This window comes from Moschus berezovskii, chromosome 15 (genome assembly GCF_049115385.1).
Source record: "Moschus berezovskii isolate FMDL1 chromosome 15, NW_MosBer_1.0, whole genome shotgun sequence".
Lineage (NCBI taxonomy): Eukaryota > Metazoa > Chordata > Mammalia > Artiodactyla > Moschidae > Moschus > Moschus berezovskii.
The window spans coordinates 27,633,946-27,651,700 of record NC_142474.1 but is presented as its reverse complement, the minus strand read 5'-3'; the positions used below and the strand labels follow the sequence as shown (position 1 = coordinate 27,651,700).

The 17,755-nt window shown below is 47.1% G+C and overlaps 1 protein-coding gene across 1 annotated transcript in view; it reads right to left on the bottom strand.

The window, feature by feature from the left end:
• Positions 1–17,755, bottom strand: part of PHACTR3 (phosphatase and actin regulator 3) — a 193,252-nt gene that overhangs the window by 30,757 nt on the left and 144,740 nt on the right. Inside the window, exon 8 of the mRNA XM_088844394.1 lies at positions 6,973–7,126. Coding sequence (XP_088700520.1) covers positions 6,973–7,126 — 154 coding nt within the window. The remainder of the gene's footprint in view (positions 1–6,972; positions 7,127–17,755) is intronic.

The window sequence follows — 17,755 nt, the reverse complement described above, 5'->3', positions numbered from 1 at the left end:
AAGAATCTGTGGCACATATGTGCAATGGAATATTACTCAGCCATAAAAAGAATGAAATTGTGCCTTTTGCAGAGTCACAAATGGACCTAGAGACTGGCATACAGAGTGAAGTAAGTCACAGGGAAAAACAAATATCATATATTTAATGCATAGATGTGGAATCTAGAAAAATGGTACAGATGAATCTATTTGCAAAGCAGAAATAGAGACACAGATGTAAAGGACAAATGTATGGACACCAAGGGGGGAAAGAGAGAGGCGGGATGAATTGGGAAATTGGGATTAACATTATAGAGCACTATGTATAAATAGCTAACTAATGGGAACCTACCGTATAGCACGGGGAACTCTACTTAATGCTCTGTGGTGAACTAAATGGGAAAGAAACCCAAAAAAGAAGGGATATATACACACACGCACGCGTGTGCACACACACTCAGCTGATTCACTGCTATGCAGCAGAAAATAATACAACATTGCAAAGCAACTATACTCCAATAAAAATTTTTTAAAAAAGAATACAACCGGAGAACATCTGGAGAACTACAACAGATGGGAAAGAGAGGTAAGAAAAGAAAATTCAAACTGAAACAGAGATGCTCCCCAGTAATCCTGTCTCACTCCTGGCTCATCACTCTCTCCACAACCTCAGCCTCAGGTGGGCATCAGCTTTGCATGAATGCTTTAGAAAAACTTCAAGTTCCATACTTTAGAAATTACTGGCAATTATCCAAAATCTCCAATGTTAAGTCAAATGACAGGAGTCTATTTTAATACCTACATATTTAGTTTCTGGTAACCAAGACAAGAATATAACATAGGTGAGTTAGACATAGTATGTCAATAAATGTGAGACTCCTTCCTTCCAAAAAAAAGTTGATGAAATTAAGACAAAGGCCATACAATAGAAGGTCAAACATAGACACACAACCCAAATGATACAAGGCAGTTAGTTGCACATTTGGCTCTGAGCTTCCTGGTAGCCAAGACAAAAAGGGTAACATGATTAACTACAAACATGCACGCTCCTTAAAAAAACCAACAAAATAAGTGTGGCTTATTTTGGTCCCGAGGTCTCCGAGAACAGTCTCCCAAGGGTCCTGAGGGAGGGGATACAGTGCAGCTCAAGACAGCAGTGACACTCAAGGGAAGGGCTCTGTTCAAGAGATTTGGGGTGGGCCCTCAAAACCTCAAGGAAGGATTCAAGAGATTTGGGGTGGGGTCTCAGAATCAGCACTTTCACAAAGCTCCCTGGTGACCTGGATGGATGCTCTGATGTGGGCACTGGCGTGGTTGGGATGACCGATGACCCCAACCCCCACACTTGCTTCTGTATGAGCACAGACAAGTGACTGCACTGTCCTGAGCCAGTTATCCTCATCCAAAAAATAGGACCATTAACAATTCTTACCCTAGAGAGCTCTCACAAGGCTCCAAGGAGGTGATGTGTTTGAAACACTTGGCGGGAGGCTGGTACACAGAAGATGCTAAATAAGTGTTAACAATGACCATCATTAATAACCATGCTTCTCTGTCCCAAATTATATGATGTCTGCAGGGCTGGACTCAAAAGACACCCAGGAGGAGCTGGGCTCTCACCCAGCACTGCTGAAGAAGAAAATCAGCAAGTGTTTATCAATATCTGTTATTATGCAATCCCCCACCCTCTGCAAGGATGCCTCAACACTTCCCAAAGGAGCAGCTTCCTTTCCAGCAATTAAGTCATTTTTTTTTCCTGCTAAGCCCAGAAAAAGTCAGGTTTCAATATTTTCAAAACCCTGTGTCCATAGAACTGAGACCCTGCTCTTTGCCCCAGGTTTCCTGGCACCTTCAACAGAAACAAGCCCCATGGCTAATACCCCATGATTATCAGGGGTGCCAATCTCCACTGCCACCCTTAAAAGCAACAAGCCTCCTTAAGTTCTGCAGTTTTCAAGGCAGGTGTGGGGGAGGGGAGCAGTAGCACAAAACACTTATTTTCTGGGAACTTGTGTTTCCTGGAGGCCTGAGTGGCGGCAGTTTGTTCTGGAAACAGGAGAACAGGACGTGCGGAGGGACTGGCTTGAGGAGCATTTAATGCCCACACAAACATGCAAACTACCAGCTCCTGGAGGACGCTCCTGAGCATTCATCAGCTGCTCACAAGGCGGTCCTAGAGCAGAGGAGCCCCCAAGGGAGACTTAATAGAAGGTCATGCAGCGTTCTGGAGGTCCCTGGCACCCCACCCTCTAGCTCCAGGCAAATTGCACCATAAGGGCTTCCTGGTGGCTCAGACGGTAAAGAATCTTCTACAATGCAGGAGACTTCGGTTTCATCCCTAGGTCAGGAAGATCCCCTGGAGGAGGGAATGGCAACCCACTCTAATATTCTTGCCGGGGAAATCCCACAGAGGAACCTGATGGGCTACAGCCCATGGGGTTGCAAAGAGTCAGACACAACTGAGCGACTAACACTTTCACAGGGAACAAAAACAAAGTCGTTAACAACTACACTAACACAGCCTGAGTCCTCCAGGTGCTGCTTCTACAGCAGCTCAGCACCCTGGCCTGGCCTCTGCCCCTCCCAGGTGACCACTGCATCCAGTCAGGACCACCAGCAGCAGCTCCACACCCCTCCCCTCCCCACCAGGAACACACTTTCACCTGACTGTAGAAGGACTACCCTAGAATCTTCCGAAGGTCCCAGGAGAAGGTGCTGCCACGGTGTTGAATTTACAAACCAGGGGGAGATTCGGAGAAGGCGGTGCTGGCCCAAGCCCACAGCACTGTGAGGGAAGCCTGGGATTTGAACCCGCCTGTCTGCCTTTCCCCAAAGCCCATGCTTGGATCAGAGTCTCTCTCTGGATATTTTCACTAACCATGCTGTTCCAGGTATAGCGGGCACATCTGCATCCCCTCCAGCGATCCCCACATTAACACAGGCATGAAGCGTTTTGCACAGAGGCCCAGGGCCTGGCTGGAGGCCTGAATGACCTGACGGAAGCCACACAACATGAGAAAACCCAGAGACTTGGATAAGCCAGAGACCACCTCCGAGAACTTGCTTCCCCTGCCACCCAGGCTGGGAGTTCTGAGGAACCTAGCCCGCCTCCTACAAAGATTAAATGAAATGAGGGAAAGCAAGCAAAACTCACTGCACAGGCTCTGCACTTAGAAGGCAAAGTTGTCATTTGATAACTTTGTAAACAAATGCTGAATTCTAGTGCTGGACACCTCAAGCTTATAATAACAACAGCAACAGTAATAAAGAAAGCTGTCAGGCATCCTTATCACCGGCTCCTCTTAAATGGTGAGCACACAACTGTACTAAAGCAAGACCATAACTTCCAGAACTCGCCCCCTGTGTGAGTCCCTGGAGCTTTGGGTCTGTGAGACACTGCAGATTCATTTACACATGCAGTAAAGGTGGGCTGGGCTGCTGGACAGAAAGGGGGTGAAAACTACCATGAGGCTTTACTCCCCTCAAGCTGACTTTGACTTCATATGCCCCTCCTAACAAGAAGCAGCTCACAGAGTTGGGGAAACCAAGACCACTTCATCCAAAAATGCTCTAGGAGTGCCCAAAAGACGAAAGAGTGAGGGTCTGGAAATTTTTAAAAAATACACAAGACGAAAACACCAACTGCACTTCAGGATACAGTGAATAGCAGGTTGCCATGGCAACCAGAGGCTGAATTATTCAGCAAGTGAAGGCAGAAGAATCTCTGAAAGGAGGCAAAACAAAGACAAAGGATCCAATTAAACCACTTCTGTAGGGAAACAAACCAGGCAGCCGGGAGGGCTGTGTCTGCCCCTTGGGATGTGATTTCTCAGCCACGGCCCCTCTGTGTCTAATTCCGGGCTTGCTTTTCCATTTTTAAATACGGTGACAAACAGCCAAGGAGCTACTATGTTCTACTCCAGATTTAAAACAAGCTACAGACTCAGTGATTAATGGAGGAAGTCTAGCCCAGAGCCTGGGTTTTGGGGTACCACTTAATCTGAGGGACTTTGAGGTCCCAGCACCCTACCTTTTCCCACCTCCTGTCTGCCCTGGGAGACAGGAGTGGAGTCCCCAGAGTTCTCTTAAGTCAAGCATCATCTTGAGCATTTTGTTTTCCTTGAATCACATGTACTTACAATGCTTACTATTTTTTCTTTAATTTGCTTAATATCTTATTTTGAAGGAAAACTTGGTTTTGTTTGAGTGTGTGCGTGCTAAGTCATTTCAGTTGTGTCTGACTCTTTGTGATCCTATGGACCATAGCCTGCCAGGCTCCTCAGTCCATGGGATTTTCTAGGCAAGAATTCTGGAGTGGGTTGCTATTTCCTCCTCCGGGGGATCTTTCAGACCCTGGGATCAAACATGCATCTCTTAATGTCTTCTGTGTTGGCAGGCAGGTTCTTTACCACTCATCCCACCTGGGAAGCCCCTGGTTTTGTTTAGCAGATAGGAAACCATTATCAACTGGCACGGAGGAGAGCTGCAAAAGCAACGTGTGTAAAGTCATTTTTTGACATCCGGGCAGGGGAGGATGTTTTAAGACTGGCACAAACAGTATGAACCATAAAGTACATCAGGGGCTGGGTGGGATGTTGTTCATGTTTGTGCATAAACCTCCATTGGACCCCAGCTACACTCACTCACCACGCATTGGCCATGACTGGGTGAGTGTGACAACAGAGTTGTGTGGTCACAGCAGACACGGTAGGTTCCTGAGCAATACTCAGTATCTGGCTCTTCATGGAGAACATCTGCTCGATCGTCTGGTGGCTTTAGAAATGAAGAACTTTCACACATCGAAGGGAAACATCAACAAAATGATGAGACCGGCCCCAAAGAGGGAGAAGAGGAGCCATTCGCAGACCTGGAGAGGCTGGGAGTGTGATTTCCAGAGTAAACGCAAGTCAGTAAGATAAAGAAAACTTCAAGTAATGGACAGGAAAGGAACTGAAAAAACCAAAAAGCTAATAAGCACTAAAAAAAGAAAAAGTTTAATCTCGCCAGAAATGAGAGAGACAGAAAACCATGCCTCCTGTGATAGTGTGTGGCATCATGAGACAGGCAGCCGGGACACAGAGCTTGATCAGCTGGCACATCCCTTCGGCCATGAGATCCATGCAGCCGTGTTCCCAGCCCTCCCTCCTTCCCACCCACATGCACTCATTGAGCATCTGGTTGGTACCAAGCCCGAGAGTGGGTACCACCACACAGGAAGAGGTCTGAGGATGCTCTCAGGGGTGTGAGGCCCAGGGGACCTCTCTCCCTCATTTCCCACAACTCTATCTCCAGCAACAACCACAGCACCGGCCTGCCCCTTATTCGAGTGAGATAAGCCTTTGTGACTGACCAGACACAGAGAGACAAGTGCTTGGGGGTCTGACAGTCTCATTGCAATTAGACTAAGAACATCCAACTTGGAGAGACTCCTCCAATCCATTAAAATCAGGGAATTCATTAAAGTCCCCCTCACCCCAGAGACTGATCCAGTTTGGGGGGTGGGGGGTGGGGCTTGTCAATCAGTATTTTAAAAAGCTTCTCCACAGGGAGCCCTGTTCTGGGTTTGGGCCCACCGGTCACCATGGGCACCTCAACAGCCATCCACAGCGGGCACCCTCGCCACACAGCTCAGAGCCAACACCAAAGGAGGGGCTCCCAGACCCCACCAGCGATGGTGAGCATTGAGTTGAAAAATGTTAGTCGCTCAGTCATGTCCGACTCTCTGCGACCCCATGGACGCTAGCCCACCAGGCTCCTCTGTCCGTGGACTTCTCCAGGCAAGGATACTGGAGTGGGTAGCCATCCCCCTCTCCAGGGGATCTTCTACAGGTCTCCCACATTCAGGCAGACTCTTTATCATCTGAGCCACCAGGGAAGCCTGAGCACTGACTTACTGAGCACCCACTACATGCCCCAGGTCTGCAATGCACCTTCCCTATGGGACCTCCCCGCAACTCACAATGACCTTGAGAGCATCAGCACCCCACTTCATGAATGAGAAAACGAAGACCTGGGGAGGTGAGTCCATTGGCCCAAGATCCCCAGCACATTAGCACAGAGCAGCAATTCAAACTGGGACTATGTGATTCCAGGCCCTCAGGACCCCAGCCAGGGACCCCACAGCCTGCAGAAACGTGAGCCCACTGTTCCTCCTCTGTGAGCCCACAGCTGGTGTCATCCCCATTTCACAGGTGAGAAAACTGAGACCCAGGGAAATGCAACATCTGGGTGCTGGGCTTTACCCACTTACACTCACTGCCCTCGGCCCTGAAAAACCTGAAGTAAAGGCACTCAGAGGGTGAGACACTGGACCCAAGCCCCCAGCAGGATGGGGAACAAGGGCCCATCTGCCGGCAGTGAGGAGGCGTAAGTCTCAGGCAGAGGGATGAGCTGGGCCCAGGGCAACCTTCGGGGCTGTGGTCCTAGACCAGGGGTGGCAGTGGCTCCGTCCCCAGGGGATGTGTGGTTGTCACAGTGGTGGAGGTAGGGGGGCGGGCTATGAGCATCTCCAGGGCAGAGGCCAGGGATGCTGCTAAATGTCCCACGGTGCATAGGATACCAGAGGCCAAAACATTGGGACTCCTGAGCTCGGGAGCCCCTGCTTTAAACCCCCGCTTCTCCAAGGGTGCCACAGACCAGCAGCACTGGCAAACCCCACCCTGTCCCCCCAGAGCTTGTCCAAACCACAGGCCCTGCTTCTATAACCAGTCCTTTTCCACAAGGAAGACTGGCCCCAGGCGGGAGGGACTCAACAGTGTCTAGGGACACGTCAGTTGTCACAGGGGATGTCATGTGTCCAGGCCAGGGAGGCTGCCAAACATCTGATGCTCCGTCAGCCCCCATGGCAAGAAACTGGTCCTGAACATTGACGGCAGTCAGGATGGGAGACCCCCGCCGCAGATACTGTGTGTGGAGCCTGGGAGGGTGCAACGCAGGGTCGGGCTGCAGGCAGGCAGGACCAGCCCCCTCTGGGGCCCACGTGCCCACACTTACTTGGAGAGCTTCATTTCGATCTGCTGCCGGATCTCCTGCCGCTCCTCGTCCGTCCTCTGGGGGAAGATGTTTCGGTCCTCCAGCTCCTGCCTGCTGGGCCGGTTCCTCAGCTTCACTGCTAGGAGCTCCTTCTTGCATTTCCTTGGCAGGGTCCCTGGGAGAAGGGGTGATGAGATGACGGGTGTCAGGAGGTGCCGGCTGCTGGGGGAGACGCTCCCCACCCCCACTGCAGGAGAGACTCTGCACCAGAGCTACAGGGGCGAGTCCGGCAACTGTGGTGCCCCCCAGAGAATGGTGGTCAAGGCACGTCCCTTCACAAAGCCCCCTCGTCCCACACCTTCCATTGGCGGGGCGCTGATTGTGCATGCAGGTCTCCACTGACCATCATGAGAGACACTTGCTGTTCCAGAGCAATTATCAATAGCACCACCTTCTCTTTCAAAAGTGTCTGAGTTCAGGTCATAAATTAGTTACTTTTATCCATGGTGGCCCGTCCCTTCCTCCCCACTGCCTGCTACCCCGTGGCCACCTGGATCCCTTTTCATGCCTGGAACATCACAGCTCAGGGCCTCAGCAACATGTCCATCCAGCACTGACCACCCCACTCTGCCTGGACCATCCTGGTCTGGCTACCTTCTGAACCATGTCGTTGGCCTACAACCCGGCCGTCAGAGACCCAATAGGTCCTCTAATCTCCATCACCCTCAGATCAATTCCTCCCTTATCTGATCTCTTTCTGGGTCCTTAGTTTATCATCTGTCTCCTCCACTAGACTGAAAGTCCCATGATAGTCCGTTCTCCTGGGTCCTGGAACAGTGTTGACGCAGCAGGTTGTCTGGTCGAGTGAGCCTGACTCAGGGTCTAGAAGGCTGACACTGATCTTTATCTCTCCCTGTGTCTGGAAGCAGCAGAGTCAGATCTGAGTGCATGTAAGATGTAAGATCTTAAAGAATGATGTTCAGATTTACCTAACACATTACTGACTGGGAGATTTTTGCAGAAACTAGCACCTGTAGCTGGCAATTTACATAAGTGAACATTGAAACACTCCAGTCACTAACTTTCGGATATCAAAAGAAAGTAAAAGTGTTAGTTGCTCAGTTGAGTCTGACTCTTAGTGACCCCATGAACTGCATAACCTGCCATGCTTCTCTGTCCACAGAATTCTCCAGGCAAGAATACTGGAGTGGGTTACATTCCTTCTCCAGGGGATCTTCCCAACCCAGGGATTGAACCCGAGTCTCCCGCATTGCAGGCGGATTCTTTACCATCTGAATCACCAGGGAAGTTGGGTAACAGAAGTAGTAGTAATATCTTTCTCATCAATAAGATGCTAATAGCAGAAATGGGGATTGGCTGCATTCAAGGTCAGAGAAGGGTCATGCCTTAGGTGACAGGACATGGCAGTGAGCTTTCTGAACACCAAAGTCCCTACCTGCCCCAGCCAGCGCACATGCTGACAAGTGGCAGAAAACTCCAAGTATTAATACAGCGTAGACTGTGCTTCTGAGGGTGTGTGGTTTTGCACTTTTATTAGGGGATAGGTTTAATTCCTGGAGTTCAAACCATCATCCAATGTGGTCATCCCACAGCTGAAGGCAAACTATTTATTAAGAATCATGGCTCCCTACTTTGGCTACCTCATGCATCAAGTTGACTCACTGGAAAAGAGTCTGATGCTAAGAAGGATTGGGGGTGGGAGGAGACGGGGATGACAGAGAATGAGATGGCTGGATGGCATCACCGACTCAATGGACATGAGTTTGAGTGAACTCCGGGAGTTGGTGATGGACAGGGAGGCCTGGCGTGCTGTGATTCATGGGGTCGCAAAGAGTCAGACACGACTGAGTGACTGAACTGAACTGAACTGAAAGAAAGTCAATTCCCAGCATGGGGTATGGATATACAAACTAAGAAATACATCCAGCAAAGTGACAGTTTAACAGAAATTTGGGATAAAGTAAGATGCCAACCTAGATGGCGTATTAAAAAGCAGAGACATTACTTTGCCAACCAAGGTCCGTCTAGTCAAGGCTATGGTTTTTCCAGTGGTCATGTATGGATATGAGAGTTGGACTGTGAAGGAAGCTGATCGCCGAAGAATTGATGCTGTTGAACTGTAGTGTTGGAGAAGACTCTTGAGAGTCCCTTGGACTGCAAGGAGATCCAACCAGTCCATTCTAAAGGAGATCAGTCCTGGGTGTTCATTGGAAGGATTGATGCTAAAGCTGAAACTCCAATACTTTGGCCACCTCATGCTTTTCCACCTCACTGGAAAAGACTCTGATGCTGGGAGGGATTGGGGGCAGGAGGAGAAGGGGACGACAGAGAATGAGATGGCTGAATGGCATCACCGACTTGATGGACATGAGTTTGAGTGAACTCTGGGAGTTGGTGATGGACAGGGAGGCCTAGTGTGCTGTGATTCATGGGGTCGCAAAGAGTCAGACAGGACTGAGCGGCTGAACTGAAGATACAAAAAATTGTACTTGACTGAAACTTGACTTTCTAATGTGAACTTGTTTACTATGTGTTTTATAGACAAAGAGAAAAATAATGACCCCAGAAACCATTTCAGCCAGGACTCCAGCCTGATTTTGCTTTAATAGCTTTATACATGATTGGAGTCCTATATTTATAGAATCATAAAAGCCTAAAGCAGTCACATGCATTTTTCTGTTGATCTCTGCTGCATGGTCTGGGGAAAATTGAAAGCCAAACTGGCATTTATGCATCAAGGGAGCCTCAAAGGTCTTGGGACACGTCCTTCGTGAATGTCAAGGGTCTCATACATGGCGGGAAGGCAAGGGGGATTGCCATTTCAGACGAGTGTAATATGCTTAACCATGAAATGACACTGAAGGTGGTTTAATCTTTTCAGCTTTTGATAAAGAATGTCTTTAAGCCTACTGCAAATGTCTCAGGCTTGTCACTACGATCTTTAAGCATATTTGTTCTTAACTGAAAGACCCTTTCATCAGAGATTTCCAGATGTGTTAAGAATTCACTGCACAGGAAGTCTTAGTTCTAAGAGCGGGTAATTCTCTGCTTAATCTTCCAGCCTCTATGAGCACAGCTTGGGCACCTATAGGGCCATTATGAAAATGTCTGGGCTGACAGTCTTTCCCAGGATATCGGGGGTTACTAGGTTTGGCTACTTCAAAGTCAAAGAGAAGTTTCCAGACAAACGGTTTAAAATGAAGGTTTCACATGAATTTGAGTGTTACTTCTACCAAACTGACAGCATTAGTCTAAATGAGCAGGTGATCCAGAGCAGGGTGTGATGCAGAGAAATGGAGGCCAGGAAACTTCCCTTCCTGACTGTGGGAACCATTGTCTCCGCAAGTGCCCCCAAACACACTTGTGATCCTATCTTTGGAGCCAGAAATCCCCCTTCCAAGAGTCTGCTCCCAAAACTAACGGGACAAGCACATAAAACATATACGAGGGTGTCCATCCAGCCTTATTTACAAAGTAAAGAAATTAAACACAGCTGATTCATTGGAAAAGACCCTGATGCTGGGAAAGATTGAGGGCAGGAGGAGAAGGGGGTGACAGAGGATGAGATGGTTGGATGGCATCACCGACTCAATGGACATGACTTGGTGCAAACGCTGGGAGATAGTGAATGACGGAAGCCTAGCGTGTGGCAGTCCATGCGGTTGCAAAGAGTTGGACACAATTTAGTGACTGAACACCACCACCAACAAACACAGCCAAAATATCCCAACAATACAGCATGTGCCAGATTACGGCACTTGTGTCATCTGAATATTATCAACCTATTAAAAATGGTGGTTGTTGTTGTTTAGCCACTCAGTCGTGCCTGATTCTTTGTGACCCCGTGGACTATAGCCCGCCAGGCCCCTCTGTCCATGGGATCTCCAGGCAAGAAGAATACTGGAGTGGACTGCCATTTCCCTCTCCAGGGGATCTTTCTGATCCAAGCATAGAACCTGTATCTCCTGCACTGGCAGGCAGACTCTTTACCACTGAACCACCTGGGAAGCCCTGATTAAAAACAGTGGTATATTCATTATTGAGAGACAAAAAGACAGTCATGATATGCTGCTAAGAGAAATAACTTGTAGGAAAAGATGTACCTTATATATATAGATATAGATATATATCTTCATCTACATTTGCATTTAATTTTGTAAATATATACAATCTTCTTATAAATTGGCATAGAGACACTAGAAATGGACTTTACCTATTAATTTATTGTATTTTATGTTTAATCATCAACATAGTTTCCTTATCTCTAAATAATTATTTAAAAAGAAAGACCCTTGTGGAGTGAAAGTAACAAAGATAGTAGGAAATTCTCTCCTTCATAAGACCAACAAGAAAATTGCAAATATCATCAGGGTCAACTTCTTCCAAATTCTATAAATTAATCAAAGTAATTTAAAGCAGCACAAGGAGTCTTTATTCAAGAGGAACTGGTGGAATCTCAGTGAGAATGTTTTGCTCCCTCCAGTCCCCTGCCCCTCTCTCTAGATTGGAGCACCCTTGTAGCAGTTTGCTGTCTCCTGAGGACTGGGTGCCTGGGAGCCACCGTGGGGAAAGGAACGGCCCTCATCCCCAAACAGCTGCATCATTTGACCTGCCACTGGTACCCTGAAGTCCCCACCACAAGGCTGCCTGCCTTGGATCTGACTCAGAGCCAGCCCAGTACAAAATGTCTTCTCCCTGGGGGCACTGGTTGAAACAATATTGTCTTTCCAAGTGCAAGGCTTTCATTTATCTTCAGACCACTCTTGCTCAATACCCTATAGAGTTCTTAATTGGCCAAAGGGAATAAAAACCAATGCATGGGCCAAAAATACTAAGTCAATTAAAAGTAAAACCTTGGACTTCCCTGATGGCTCAGTGGTAAAGAATCTGCCTGCCAATGCAGGAGAACCCTGCCAATGCGGGGTTCGATACCTGGTAGGGGAGGATCCCACATGCCATGGGGTAACTAAGCCCATGCAGCACAATTGCTGAGCCTGTGCTCCAGAGCCTGGGAGCCACAACCACAGGAGACCATGTGCTCGTGAGCCCATCCTCCGCAACAGAAGAAGCCACTGCAATGAGAAGCACATACACCACAACCAGAGAAAACCCATGCCACAATGGAGACCCAGCACAGCCAAAAATAAAAAAAATAAATAAATAAAATTACATACAAAAAAGGATGTTACAGATCCAGTTCCGCTCCAGCCAACGCTGGAGAGCCTTTGCCAGGCACGGTTGGCTGGCAGGCAGGGCTCAGCAGGCACAGTAGGCAAAGCTGGCTCTTCTCCCAGGACCTAGCATGGCCAGAGAGCAGCAGACCCCAGAGCTCCGGACTCCACCTCACCAGGCAGGGGGCAACCTCCTGACTCCATGCAGGCTCACCACCAGTGAGTGTGGAATGCAGAACATCCCCCAGCCCTGTATCATCAGCGCCATCATCCACCCAGTAGGGAAAGGATGCTCGTGGGGGATGCCAGGCCTTGGACCACTCTCTTCCTTGTCAAGCCTACCTCTTCTCTCCCTATGCACTGCACTGGCCGGCGTCCTCCCATCAGTGTCCTTGGCTGGTTCTTCATCATCCCCTCTCTAGACAAGGGTGTGCCCAGGACTCAGCCCTCAAACCCTCCTTCATGTTTGCTTCCTACATGACCTCACCTGCCCCATGACACTGGGACGAACTACTAACACTCAGATTCTCCCTCTCCAGTCACATCTTCTCTCCTGAATCCGTGCTACATCTTCAGGCTGTCTCCACTCAGGTCCCAGTCAAGCATCTCAAACATAGCATGGCCATAACCGAGCTCCAGTTTTCTTGCTGAAGTGTCAACAGGTTAAGCAACAGAGCCAAGATTTACACCTGGGCTTGACCCCAGCATCCACACTCTTAGCTGTGGCCTTCATGGATCTATTAGGTTCAGTAAGGCACCATTGCTAGTGGACCTGTTGTTCCTGTCACACGCCTGGCCCAAGAGGAGAAATGACCAGGTGGGGCATGCCCTGCTGAGCTCACTGGGGTGAAGGAGGTGTGAAAACAAGCACCTGTAATGATCTGAAACACATTACGTGTGTTCCTATTTGCACACCCTCACAACATATCCCAATTATCTGTTAGTGTGGCTTCCTCTTACCATGGTCATTATCCAAGCTTGAAACATCTTCACTCAATGGAGGAAAACAAATCTGGTGAGCTCATCCACAGAGAGGATTCTGCCTTTCTCATTTCGTTTCTTGCACAAACTCAGGAAATGTCTGCTGAGTTCCACAGTACAGGCAAGAGAAAACAGGCCACACAAGGAAGGGGACTTACTCAAGATCAAGGAAGGATTTCTAGAGGAAGCAGCACTGGGGCTGCATCCTGTAGGAAGGATTCCCTCCGGGGGATTTGTCATATAAGAACACAATTTGTTCCATGGAAGCATGTGCCATGAAAATTTATCCAGGGCTCCAAAGGAAAAGTGATGATTTTGAATTCTACTTCTGACCAAGATGGAGTAATACATGCTGAATTTCCCACCCACAAGTAAACAAAAATCAAAATATATGAAACAGTGGTTTTCATGACACTGGGAAGGATAGCGACCTTGAGATGGGAACCAAAAAGTGAGTTCTATGATCACCCAGCTGACTAGGTCTTGAGGTCATGGACCAGGGAGAGGCACCAGAAGAGCCTGGAAAGCCCCTAAATGAAGACAACGAAGCCTGAAGACCAAGGAGACGGAGAGAGTGAGAGTCTGCAGGGTAGGGGTGGGAAGGGGGAGCAGCACAGAGAGAGGCTGGAGATCTGCAAAACTAAAGAGTAGATTTAAACCCGGTGAAATCAATGGACCTGTGAAATGTAAACAGTCTGAAGAGCTTGAAAGCGAAAGTGATCACGTCCGACTCTGTGCAACCCCACAGACTGTAGCCCTCCAGGCTCCTCTGTCCATGCTGGCAAGAATGGCAAGAATACTGGAGTGGGTTGCCATTCCCTCCTCACAGGATCTTCCCAACCCAGGGATCGCACTTAAGTCTCCTGAACTGCTTTCAGGCAGATTTTTTACTGTCTGAGTCTTTGAATCGCTTAACTAAAGGCAAAAATTCTCGGGAAGAACAAAAAAGTAAGCACAAACTACATGCTGCCTACAAAACATGCATTTAAATAAAAACATGAAAAATAAATATCATATATATTAATACATACATGTGGAATATGCAAAAACTGATATAGACAATCTTCTTCACAAAGCAGAAACAGAGACACAGACACAGAGAAGGAACATACGGATACCAAGGGGGAAAGGGGCTGTGGGCTGAATTGACTTTGACAGATACACACCATGCATAAGATACACAACTAGTAAGAACCTACTGTGCAGCACAGGAAACTCTGCTCTGGGTCTGCGGTGACCCTAATGGGAAGGAAATTCAAAACACAGAGGGGACATATGCATACATGTAGATGATTCACTCTGCTGTACCGTGGGAACTAACACAACATTTTAAAGCAACTACTGTTGTGGTTGTTCAGTCACTAAGTTGTGTCTGACTCTTTGTGACCCCACGGACTGTAGCACGCCAGGCTTCCTCCACCATCCCTGGAGTTTGCTCAAATTCATGGAAAGCAACTATACTGCAATAAAAATTTTAATAAATAAAAAGATGCCAAGAGATGAAAATTATAAAGGGAAAAAGTACCATTCTAAGATTAATCAAGAGAAAGTTGAAGGGGTCCATTAATATCAGACAAGGGAGATTCCAAAGCAAAGAGGCTTCTCAGGGATAAATAGGATCATCCCAAATGACAGAGAGACAGCTTATCAGAAAGACAAAACAATCCTAAATATTTATGACCCTGTTATAAGAGGTTCAAATATATGAAGCAAAAACCAATAGAACTGAGAGAAGAAATACATAAGTCTACAGTTATAGTTGGCGATTTCAGACCTCTGAGTAATTGACAGAACTAGATAGAAAATGTGTAAGAATGATGGAAGATGTGATCAACACTGTATCAACAAATCTGATCCAATTAAGATTTATAGAAACACTCTACCACAACAGAAGAATACACATTCTTATCAAGAGCACAAGCAATATTTACCAAGACAGACCATACATCCTCTGGGCCATAAAGCAAGTCTCAGTAAATTGAAAAGTCCTCAAGTCATACAAAGTACATTCTTTGGCCAGAGTGGAATTAAATTGAAAATTAATAATCAAAAGATCTCTAGTTCAGTTCAGTTCAGTCACTCAGTCGTGTCCAACTCTCTGCGACCCCATGAATCACAGCACGCCAGGCCTCCCTGTCCATCGCCAACTCCCGGAGTTCACTCAAATTCATGTCCACAGAGTCGGTGATGCCATCCAGTCATCTCATTTTCTGTCGTCCCCTTCTCCTCCCACCCCCAACATTTCCCAGCACCAGATCTCAAGAAATATACCCAAATATTTGGAAACTAAATTTTAAAATTCTGAACTACCTACAGTCCCAAGAAGGTATCACAAGGAAGATTAGGAAGTATTTTGAGTAAAAATAAATACAGCATGTCCAAGTGATATTGGGGGCAATTTACAGCATTAAATGCCTATATTTGAAGAGAATAAAAGGCCCAAATCAATGATCCCTGATTCTATCTTAAGAAACTAGAAAAAGAGCAAATTAAAACCAAGGATGTAGAAGAAAGAAATAATAAAGATTGGAACAGAAACTGATGAAACAGAAAATAGGAAAACAATAAAGCTAATGCTTTTCGCAAAGAGTCAGACACGACTGAGCGACTGAACTGAACTGAACTGAATGCTTTGAGAAGAGCAATAAAACCAATTAAACTCTAGGCAGACTTCTCAGGGGAAGTGGGGAGATAAGAGTGAGAAGGGAAGAGAAAGACACACAGACAGACACATACAGACACACACACACAGATTATCAGTGTCAGAAATTAGAGGGGCAATATCACCTAAACACAAACCATCAAGACTCACTTAGGAAGATACATATAACCGGACTAGATCTGTATCTATTAAATAAACACAATTTCTACTTTATTTTTTTTTTTGATTTTGTTTGTTTTTATTGGTGTATAATTGCTTTACAGTGTTGTGTTAGTTTCTGCTGCACAAAGAAGTGAATCAGCTTTATGGATGCATATATCCCTTTTCGCTTAGACTTCACTCAGCGGCCCCGTCCCTCCCCTCTGGGTCGTCTCAGAGCCAGGCTGGGCTCCCTGTGCCACGCAGCAGCTTCCCCCAGCTGTCTGTCTCCACGGGGTCGTGTGTAGATGTCGGCGCTGCTCTCGCACTTTGTCCCGCCCTCCCCTTCTCAATTTCTACTTTAAAACCTTCTCCCATTTAGAAAAAAAAAAAACACACCTGCAGCCCCAGATGCATGCGTTGACAAACACTGTGAAACATGTAAGAAGTAAATAATTCTAATTCTATACAAAATATTTCAGAACACTGAAAAGAAGGATAGATGGAAACACTCATGCTATAAGCCTAGAATTTAGAGAAGTCAAAACTAAGAAAGATACCCTAATAAAGGCTACTAAAGCCAAAATCACTGAGGATGCTGATTGTAGCCATGAAATTAAAAGACGCTTACTCTTTGGAAGGAAAGTTATGAGCAACCTAGATAGTATATTAAAAAGCAGAGACATTACTTTGCCAACAAAGGTCCGTCTAGTCAAGGCTATGGTTTTTCCAGTGGTCACGTATGGATGTGAGAGTTGGACTTTGAAGAAAGCTGATTGCTGAAGAATTGATGCTTTTGAACTGTGGTGCTAGAGAAGACTCTTGAGAGTTCCTTGGACTGCAAGGATATCCAACCAGTCCATTCTAAACGAGATCGATCCTGGGTGTTCATTGGAAGGACTGATGCTAAAGCTGAAACTCCAATACTTTGGCCACCTCATGCGAAGAGTTGACTCACTGGAAAAGACTGATGCTGGGAGGGATTGGGGGTGGGAGAAGAAGGGGACGACAGAGAATGAGATGGCTGGATGGCATCACCAGCTCGATGGACATGAGTTTGAGTGAACTCCAGGAGTTGGTGATGGACAGGGAGGCCTGGCGTGCTGTGATTCATGGGGTCGCAAAGAGTCGGTCACGACTGAGCAACTGAACTGAACTAAAAGACTAATGGCCCTCATGAACAATAATGTAACATTCTGAACAAAAAGCAAATCACATCCAACAATTGATAAAAAATGACCACCTGGGAGGCAAGGTGGTTTAACATTTGAAAAGCAACCCATGTCATTTGCCAAATTAACAAAATTCAGAAAAGAAAAAATATACTATCAGATCACCCTTTGATTTATGGGGCGCCGACTCTATCAGAGCAGACTGGCCCCCCCGGGCTCTACCTGGTGTCTTACTGGTTAAGTTCATGGAGGTGGGCACTGTCCCAGGCAGAGCTCAGGCAGGCTGTCTTCTGGCTCAAAGAAGCCTGATCTCTCACTCAGCTGTGAGAATAGTGCAAGCAACCAAAGCCCAACAGCATCAGTTAGAGGAAAGGATCCCCTTCCCCCGCCCACATCTCATCTCCAACAGAAACCACTATGGATGTTTTGTGGGACTTGCTTCCAGACCTAATTTGTCTGCCATTAACAACTGACACCCCCATTTAACTGTTTCACAGAAGTGGGATCGCATCACACACAGCACAGCAAAGGCTGGCTCGCTCACACATCTGATTCTAAAGCAGGACGACCTCACCCAACCCTCTCCCTTCAATGGCTCCAGATACTCCCCAAGTATGGATGTCCCCTGATCCCATTACTTGTTGATCCAGCTCCCCTGT